Source organism: Apus apus, chromosome 1 (assembly GCF_020740795.1).
Source record: "Apus apus isolate bApuApu2 chromosome 1, bApuApu2.pri.cur, whole genome shotgun sequence".
Taxonomy (NCBI): Eukaryota; Metazoa; Chordata; class Aves; order Apodiformes; family Apodidae; genus Apus; species Apus apus.
This window is the reverse complement of record NC_067282.1, coordinates 96,917,838-96,927,515: the sequence shown is the minus strand read 5'-3', so window position 1 is coordinate 96,927,515 and position 9,678 is coordinate 96,917,838. Positions and strand designations below refer to the sequence as shown.

Below are 9,678 nucleotides of genomic sequence, written 5' to 3'. Positions count from 1 at the left end.
CCTTGGAAAAGCCAGTGACATAGGCTGCTTTATAGATGAGCGAAGATGATGATGATACAGACATATCCCCCATCCCCAAAAATAACAGAAGCTGAAAATGACACAAGTGCTGTATGGCTGAGCAGCACAGTACCAAGTTCTTCAGGCAGCAAGGTGCCTTAGCTTTCTAGCACAGCGTAGATCACTCACCAGTACCTCAGACTTCACAAATAGTAAATATACTCATGAATCACAGAACACTTTAAAACTTTATTTGGAAGATACATACTTACTTGGGGAAATGATCCCTACAATCAGCTAGACTAACCTCATTTAATCAACTGAATACTGATTCTATCCAAAATATTTTCAGAGTGGTTAAGCTGTGCTGTTCCTCACCACCATGGTTATTTTGCATCTTATTACACAGTGTTAAAATAAAACAAGGTTTACATGTATTTGTTCCGTGCAGGAAGCTCAGGAAAGTCTTCAGGTAACAGAGCATGAACGCGGCACACAGGGCAGGTACTTGAATGTTGCTTCAGCCATGTTCTAATGCACTGCAAGAATGGGAAGATAACGTTGGGGAAGCAAAGGCTGGTACAAAATGTTCAGCTTAAGTATATTAATAAATTGTTACTAACAGGTTAAGAATTTTTCCTATATGTTCTAAAGATTTGCAGTTAGAAAACTGTTCTCCAGTTCTGATGCTGTGCTGATCAGTTTACATTTACACTTATTCCACAGTAACAAATCAGCAGTAAACAAGTAATGGGAACAGGTCACAGACAGAAATATCATTAAGTTAGACAGAAGTATCAGTAGTTATTCTAACATAATTCTGACTTCCTTTCTATGTGGAGTTATACACGTGACTGCTGTCAGGTGGCAAATGCAGGGTTTATCGTGAATTACCTTGTCAGTTAAAATCTAAACCTGGATACTTTCTGTAAGACCACATATATAGCACATCTTGGTGTACTAAGTATGTAAAAAAAAAATGTGCCCTGTTCTTTAAGCACTGAGAGGTAAGCAAGGAGGGGGGTTACATGTAGGAAGTGGAACCATGGCATAACTGAACAGAGTTCATAAGCAAAGAACAAAAATCCTTACTTCTTTGTGAAAGCGATGCCCACATTCTAGTTCACATGGGTCTCTGTTTAGCTCATCATGACATATTGTGCAAGGATCATCACTGGAGGCCTATACATAAAATGTCAAGTTATTTGCAAGCTAGCAACAGTTAATCAACAAATTCCAGTAAGTTAATGTTACGAAACAGCTATATTTGAGCTTTTGAACATGAACAAGTAAGTTATTTTTCCAGCAGTACTTTGATTGGTTCATGTCATGTTAGAGACCTGGGGCTTTTCAGTCTGGAGAGGAGAAGACACAGAGAATATCTACTCAATGTCTATACATGAGGTCTGGGCATTAAGAACCACCTCTTCACTTGTGCCCTGTGATAGGAGGAGGGGCAGTGGATTCAAATTCAAGCATGGGATGTTCCACCTCAACATGAGAAAGAACTTCTTTACTGTGAGGGTTACAGAGCACTGGAACAGGCTGCCCAGGTGTTGTGGAGTCTCCTTCTCTGGAGACTTTCAAGACCATTCTGGATGCCTTTCTGAGTGATCTGCCCCACTTTGGCAAGGGGGTTGGACTTGATGATCTTCAGAGATCCCTTCCAACCCCTAACACGTGATTCTGTGATGTTATATTTGATTAGTACATGGCAACTTCAAGTTCATTGAAACAGCAAAGAACTTACTGTATTGTCTTGTTTTTTCCATTTCAATTTAGATGTTGCTCCAACATTTCGCCATGGTTGGAGATTGGGCTGAGATGGATTTTTACTTGAGGCATTCTTATGTGCCGGTCCTGCCTTGGGTGTGCTGGGTGCACTTCCTTCTGCAGGCACTTCCCGACTCCCAGTCTGCACAGGTGAAGCTGCAGATACTGCCTGCACAGGCCTCCCTGTTGGAGTTGGTGCCTGGACAGGTATGGGAAAAGAATTTTGAGCAAATTGGTATTTTGGAGCTTAACAGCAAAGGGGAGCTTGCATCCTTTTCTGGACTGTGCTGCTGTTTGCTCTGCCAGAGATGCACAGTAGAAAAGGCAGTGATGACATACACCCCAGTACCTGATTCTGCTGGTCCAGAATGAGTTCTGTCACTCTTCTCAGAACTTCATCTAAGCTCAAATTTGACAGTGTATTCCCATTTCTTCTGTTTACGTCTTTTATGAAGCTGGTCAAGTCTGAACTAAAGGGACAAAAAAGACAATTACTGAGTGGCAATACTATGGCAGTTCTCAGCTTAAGAGAACACTAGCTTCCATGTTTGACTCACAGCAGCAGAGCCTTTAAAAGGTACTAACTTCTCAAATGGACTGTAGTACTTGCTTCCACTACCTCTCAACAAACTAGGATCTAGTGACCTTAATCATAAAAAAATCCCAAATAATAACATACTACTACTAGCTATAGTGGTTGAAAAAAAATTGAAAAAAAATTGAAATTGAAAAAAAAAAACCACAAAACATGTAAGTCAACACCACAGGTCTTTTCCCTTAAGAAATATCTCACCGAATGGGCACAACCAATACTGCTACTCTTGTGAAATAGAATCCACCTAATAAGAAATCAGTTCTTTTTGCAGTTTATCATGGGTTGTTCAGAACTTCTGTTATCCAACATAACATTATACCCATCAAAAACCATACCTGCTGTAGTTTGGGAATATACTCTGTAGATGCACAATAATTTTTTCAAGTGGTTTTGAAAGCATTTTTTTGACTGGAAGTCCAGAAGGCTTCAGTTGTAGAGCTGGGTCATCTTGTTGGTTCTGGTTTGGCTGGACATTCTGAGTATTACTTTCAGAATTCCCTGAAGGGCAAGTTTCCAAAACTTTATCAGAATATGATCCTTCCAGAGGCTTGGATTGTGTTTTCACAGGCCCACCACTTGCAGAACAAGGCTTACAGTTTGCATATCCTGGCTTAACTCTGGCCTCTGTGTTAAATGAAGCACATGTTGGACCTTGATCTTCAGAACTTGAAAATGCAGGAAGTGAATTAGGATGTGCAGATGCAAAGGAATACATGACAATGGCTGGATCACTGACTGGAGGTCTGGTTTGGTTTGCCTGGGACATAAACAGATTTCATGGGAAAAATAGTGAATCAAGTCAATTCACTCTCAAGCATTTGCATCATGAACTATGACAAATTTAGTCATGCTAAGGAACTTGAAAGTCTTACTGACTTATCTTCATTTGCTTTACCTAGATGAAAATATTGCACAAACATGCTCCTTAATATGTAGTACATACAGACACAACCTGTTTGAAACAGGATTAAATAGGACAGCACATACACAAACTGGTCCTTATTACTGCTTTGCTGAAGAACCCATGGCTGTGGGACAGCTGTAAGAAGCATAGTTTGAAGTTGGTAGTGGTGGAAACAAAAGAGCCATCAAGTTGAAAATACAGAATTCATCACTTTTAACTGATTATAAAATCTAAAAAAATTACACTGGATTCTATATAAACAGAAACACATCAGCTGTAGTCATCCTCTTGAAAAACTTGGGAGCTGACATGACCCAGGAAGACTTCTTTTTGTGCTAAAAACCCCTCTTTCATAAATGGAAATAACTTCTTAAAATAAGCTTAGCTGTTTGACCCATAACTGCTCTTTGTTTCAGAACTCAGCTGTAGGATGGTTGCACTCTAACACAACAGAACTAAAATTCTGCACTTCTCCATAGTCAAACCTACTGGTTCTTGCTCAGTGTTCTTCAGTTTAATGCCTTTCCGAGGCGATAGTTTACCTTCTCTGTAAAAGGTGTTTAACTAAAGGAATTTAATAAACAGGAAGAAAAAGTTTCCATCAAGTCTTTTTCATTTGGACTCAGTATTTGCCTATTAAAGTCTTCTCAAAGCTGAAATAATTACAGATCTCTCTTCTAAAAGGTTACTCCTCTATTACTGTCGTAAAAATAAACAGCAAATGCCAAGTAAGAGCCTCAGTTGCTCTTTCCCAACCTGTAAGTTGATGGTAACTCAAGTTATCTATTTCAGAGTTCTGTGCCAGTAAGGAGAAAGGAGATCCCCAGAAGTAAGTGGGGAAGAAAACGTATGCAGGAGAGCCTAAATGTAACTATGGGGAAAATTAGGTTAGACATTAGGAGGAAATCTCTTCACTGTGAGGGTGGTGAGACACTGGAACAGGTTGCCCAGGGAAGCTGTGGAAGCCCCATCCCTGGAACTGTTCCAAGGCCAGGCTGGATGGGGCTTTGAGCAACATGGGAGGTGTCCCTTCCCGTGGCAGGGCAGGCTGGAACTAGATGATCTTTAAGGTCCCTTCCAACCGAAACCATTCTGTGATTCTATGGTTCTATGATTACTTGTACAAGTCCAGAAAAGCTGTAATAATCATGAAATATACAGTATTAGTACAGAGACCTGAATCTAGACTATATAAAAAACAGAAGGAAAACACATTGTAGATAATATATATTAAAAAGTTGTGGCATGTTTGATGAATTCAGGCATTTCATATGTCTGTGCACTATGAATGCATTTTACTTATTTGGCAAATTATCTCTCTTATTTTGAGCCACAGCCGAACCCTTTTTTCCTTATTCCAAGCTGTCTCAGTTCCAGTGGTTTTTGAACACCATTTGTCTTCAGGACTGGGCATCAGCTCTGTGCCCTGGAATTCAATTTTACCCCCAGTGCATGGCAGCATGTAGGCTGTTAGCACTGCTGCAGCCAGCTTGGCTGTAAGGATTTCATCATGGTTACCTGACGCCCCAGCACTCTGATGAACAACAGTTCAAGGAGTATTGACTTAGACTGACTTTGTCCTGGAACAATCACAGAGTTCAGAAGTAACTGACATGATTTAAGTGCTTTTGGAACTGTTGGCCCACGAGAAAATGTTTTAAACTTGTATTTATCCGGGATTCAGTCATTACAGATGCATCTTCATAAATGCCTGTACTCCGTCTAGTTCATAAAAGATGTGACTGGAAGCTGATTTTGGTATTCACAATCACCTACACATGTTGGTGTTATCAGGCCTTGTCCCTATAGATTTTGATGCTACAAGAAAGTCACAATAGGTGAAAATTGTAGTCCTAATCCAGATAGAACATGAAACTTAAGCCTCTCACAGGACTTGAGAATGTGCTGCTCACTGGACTTCATCATGCTAATCTGCAGTCACCTTTTCCTTTTGAACATTACCTGGGCATATGGAAAGCCAAATGACTTCGCATTCAAGGGTGTACTTTTATATATATGTATGTATTCAGGTTACTTGTGTACATGTCCTATAACAGACAATGCAAACTTAAAAGACCTTCTTAACAACCTGCTATCAAAGGAAAGATACGTACTAAGGTGTTGGGAAGAGAAGGAAGCTTCACAGTTTCCACTTTGGTGAGGCAGTTCCGTACTCCATTTTTCACCATCTGAATTTTTTCTTCATACTTGGCCTGCAGAAGGAAAACAAATTATCCTTCACATTAGCATTCAGTAAAGATCTATATTTATTTAAAATGGCATCAACAAAACTATTTTTTTGCAGAACACTAAAGATATTGGGCCTTTCAAACGGAGACACAAGGCTACCATTTCAGTACTTACATTGATGCTTGAAAGTGTTTGGGAAACCCTTTCTAGTTCTTAAAATTCAGCCCAGCCATTCTACAGCTTTTCATAGAGTTTTATGTTGTTTTTGAAGAAGCTGCACAGATTCTTAAAGATGAAAAAATACAAAGGAACCAAAAGACTAAACTCATTCATGTGGGATCCAATTTTTGAAGCAAGTATATAAAGGGCAGATTTTTGTAACTTAAATAATTTGGACTTAAAAATGGATCTTTTTATAATTAAAAAGTGCAGTTCTGTATTTGGAGGACAAGCTACTATTGTTTTTAAAGAGGAATGGAAAATTATTTAAGGTATTCTGTTTTACTTTCAGAAGTTCAACTTAAAAAGCTTGTTAAGAGAAATTAAGACTTACCTCTACTTTTTCCAGTTGATTCTTTTCATTTGAAATAAATACCTCCAAAAAATCAATATGTGACTTCAACTTGGGTGCCACTGAAGTTGAGCTGTTGAAGTATTTGAGATTTTCAATTAAAACTCCCAACATGGCTATTATTTTTGTTTCAGACCAATGGTTTTAGTACAACAGTTCCTTCCCGTACCAACTAAATCACAGTTAAAGACTACAACCAATTTCAAGTTAAAATCAGTTAAATTACTGGTACTTAAGAACCCATCCAATCTTAGAAGTGGAGTCCTCAAATGTGAATTAGTATTTTGCAGCAACATCAAGATGGGGAAGGGAAACATGGCATACATTTAAAAACAGGCAAACACCAAGAGCTAAATTAGTTCCTTCTAAGGAAGAAAATAATACTGTTGCATGCCCAGCAGTTTTGTTTGCACCCTTGACTATTTACATTGCAGCCCTTTCCCAGTGGTACTGGGCAGGAATAACTAATGTTCCCAGTAGCCTATCTTCCCTGACTAAGAAAGAGTAAGACAAGAAGCTTGCTCCTTTTCTTGAGTACCACACATCTGTATAACTTAAGACTAAGAAGAAACTCAGCTTCAGGAATGCTGCATTTAACTATTTTTTTTCTACCCACCTTCCAGGCTGGCATCCCTTTGTGAGAAAAACTGACTTGTCTATTTAAGTGACCATGATTTAGCATCCAGTAGTTATTTGTATTTAGTTAGCATCTAGTAGTACAGAAATGTCTGGTGCAAACTCTCCATCATACCTGCTCATTGACTTCAACACCTTGAGATTTGCTTCTGCACTGGCAAGTATGTCATTTATCTTGCATACGTCAGTTTCTTTCCAGTTTTTGAGTACAGATACCTGTAACAAAACACAGCTATGTAACAAAACACAGCTATGTAAAAAAAACAAGTGCCATAAAAGTACAAGGAATAAGTTACGATAACAACAGATTTTAAGAAGTGCCTGAAAAAAAACAGTTTGGTGATACCGAGAGCACAACACACACAATTCCTATGGTGAGGATTACAAGTGAGATTAACAGCCCTGGCAGCATTTGGGAGGATACAAAGGCTACATTCACTTCAACTGATAGTAGAAAGCTTCCATAAATGTTCCATTTGCAACTCATCCTATACATATATATGTGTGTGTGTGTGTACATATAACACAAATGCACACCTACTGCAAGTGATTAAGGCAGCCATTTAAACACTGCATGGTTGAAGAGTAATATGGACCAACCATGTCGTCTTTTTTTAAAATCCCACAGCTGCAGGTAAGGCAGATAAGCCTTTCTGAAGAAGGGAGAAACGTTCATGATACTCAAAGCATTTCCAGTATAAAACATACTGGTTTAGAAAAAAACCCCTTTATCAGTTTTCTCCTCCTTTAAGTGAAACATGCAAGTCGGTTGTTACATTCTCATTCTACGTGATAAAGAAGCAGCTATATAGTCACTAACCTTAACTAACTTTTAACAAGGCATTTTTTATGTTCCTATGTTTTTATTCTCACTAATTGAATCTATTCATAACAAGGTTAAGTATGAAACTGAATTACTAGTTGAATTTTGATTAGGACAATACCCTCACATTCTGTGTACTTTTAATACTGGTTAACAATAACAGTAACAATAGTAACAATATTTTGATGATCCTGCAAAGTTTTGTAGGATAACATCACAATCAGCACTTGTCAATAGTTGATTAATACTTGATACACACTTATGTGAAGTTTTAGATGCTAAGGTGGCCAAACTGCAAGAACCAGTAGCAAGGCTACACAGTATTAGAGGAGCTGAAGAGGGATGGTTGCAAAACCCATAATCCTTTATGGGACACCACTGACAATGAGACACCTTTGATCCTGGTTACCCATAAAAGCAGGACCAAATGTCATGCCCCACCCCCTAACATCAGTACCAAGAACAGATATGATGCTTTTGACGTCTCCAGGCACTCCTGATCAAGTACAACATAGCAAAGCTCCACCAGAAAACCAGTTATCATAAAAACAAATGACGGGTGCTCACAGGGGAGACTGTCCGTTAGAGGGCACCAAGACACCCATCTGCTGACCTGACAAGGAATTTTGTCAAACTTGCTGCCTCCCAAGAGCAAAAATCCATGACGTTGCTGAAAGGGTGCCAGCATTTGTTATCAGTCCAAGCTGGGACATTTACTGCTAGTTAAAAGAGAGCTTATTGAAGGCAAAAAGAAAATTAAAAAATCAGTAAAAGGAAAAGCGGCTTCATCCTGGCTCAAACCAGGACAAGATCACTGACTACTACCCATTGTTACTCTTCCAGGTGGTTGTGAATGATAGACCAGGAACCTGAGCAAAATCAAGGCAGACTATAAAGCTCTGGGGGCACAAGTTGAAAAAACTGGGGACCAAGTTATCTTTTCTTCTATCTTGCCAGTTACAGCAAAGGGGACAGTGAGGTATAGAAGAATAATGAACATTAATTTCTGGCTAGTAATTGGTGAAGGTTTTGGCTTCTAAGACAACAGGACATTCTATGATGACTATGACCTGCTAGAGTGGGATGGAATACACTTGTCTTGAAGAGGCAGTAGAATCTCTGGGGGTAAGCTGGCCGACTTGGTCAGAAGGGCTTTAAACTGAAGCTGGGGGGGACACCAACACAGCAAATAGACCAGACCAGTCACAACCATAACAGATGCTTCTCAACTAAGTCCCTGAAGTGTCTGTGCACCAGTGTGAGAACCATGGGGAATGAACAGGACGAACTAGAAACCTGGGTGTGGTCACAGGGCTGTGATCTCATTGCAATTGCAAAGACATGGTGGGACAGCTCACATGGCTGGAATGTGGTTATGGACAACTAGCTCCTTTTCAGGAAGGGTAGACTGACAAGGTGAGGCAGTGGAGTTGCTGTTTATTTGTAAGCAACTCAAATGCATTGAGCTTAACCCAGAGGGAGACTATGAAAGTGTTGAATGCTTATGGGTAAGAGTTAAGGGACATGCAAACATAGGTGGTACTGCTGTGGGCATCTACTACAGACCACCAAGCCAAGAAGTTGTCAACAAGGCCTTTAACAGGCAGCTGGAAGTAGCCTCAAGATCATGAGACCTGGTGCTCATGGGGGACTTCAATCCCCCTGATTTTAGTTGGAAAGCTCACACAGGCAGGCATAACCAGTCCAAAAGGTTCCTGCAGTGCATTGATGACAACTTTCTGCTACAGGTGTTTGAAGAACCAGTGAGGAGAGGTGCAATGGACAGGTTCCAAAGGACCAAAGGTCCAAAGGACAAAGAAGGTCTGGTCATGGATGTTAAGGCTGGGGGCAGTCTTGACTGTAGTGACCATGACATGTTAGAGTTTAGTACTGTTAGGGAAAAAAGCAGGATAATAAGTAAAATTTCTACCCTGGACTTAAAGAGGGCTAACTTGGTCCTCTTCAAAGATCTACTTACAAGTATCCCATGGACTAGGGCTCTAGAAGGCAGGGGGGCCCAAGAGAGCTGGCCAATGTTCAAACACTGCCTTGTCCAAGCTCAAGATAAATGTATTCCCTTGGAGGTGGGGGAATAAATCAAGTAGAGCAGGCAGGAGACCTGCATGGATAAGCAAGGAGGTCCTGGAAAAACTCAAATGGAAGAGGGAAATTTACAGTATGTGGAA

General features: G+C 39.9%; 1 protein-coding gene across 3 annotated transcripts in view; it reads right to left on the bottom strand.

Annotated features, from left to right (window-relative positions):
- Positions 1 to 229: 229 nt before the first annotated feature.
- The window catches only part of TTC3 (tetratricopeptide repeat domain 3), a 69,499-nt gene continuing 60,050 nt past the window's right edge, over positions 230 to 9,678 (bottom strand). For all 3 annotated transcript variants that reach the window (XM_051608587.1, XM_051608586.1, XM_051608588.1), the window contains 8 exons: positions 6,785 to 6,885; positions 6,016 to 6,106; positions 5,387 to 5,485; positions 2,704 to 3,125; positions 2,123 to 2,243; positions 1,751 to 1,972; positions 1,093 to 1,182; positions 230 to 539 (listed from right to left, as the gene is read on the bottom strand). In XM_051608587.1, coding sequence (XP_051464547.1) covers positions 429 to 539; positions 1,093 to 1,182; positions 1,751 to 1,972; positions 2,123 to 2,243; positions 2,704 to 3,125; positions 5,387 to 5,485; positions 6,016 to 6,106; positions 6,785 to 6,885 — 1,257 coding nt within the window. In that variant the 3' untranslated portion in view covers positions 230 to 428. The remainder of the gene's footprint in view (positions 540 to 1,092; positions 1,183 to 1,750; positions 1,973 to 2,122; positions 2,244 to 2,703; positions 3,126 to 5,386; positions 5,486 to 6,015; positions 6,107 to 6,784; positions 6,886 to 9,678) is intronic.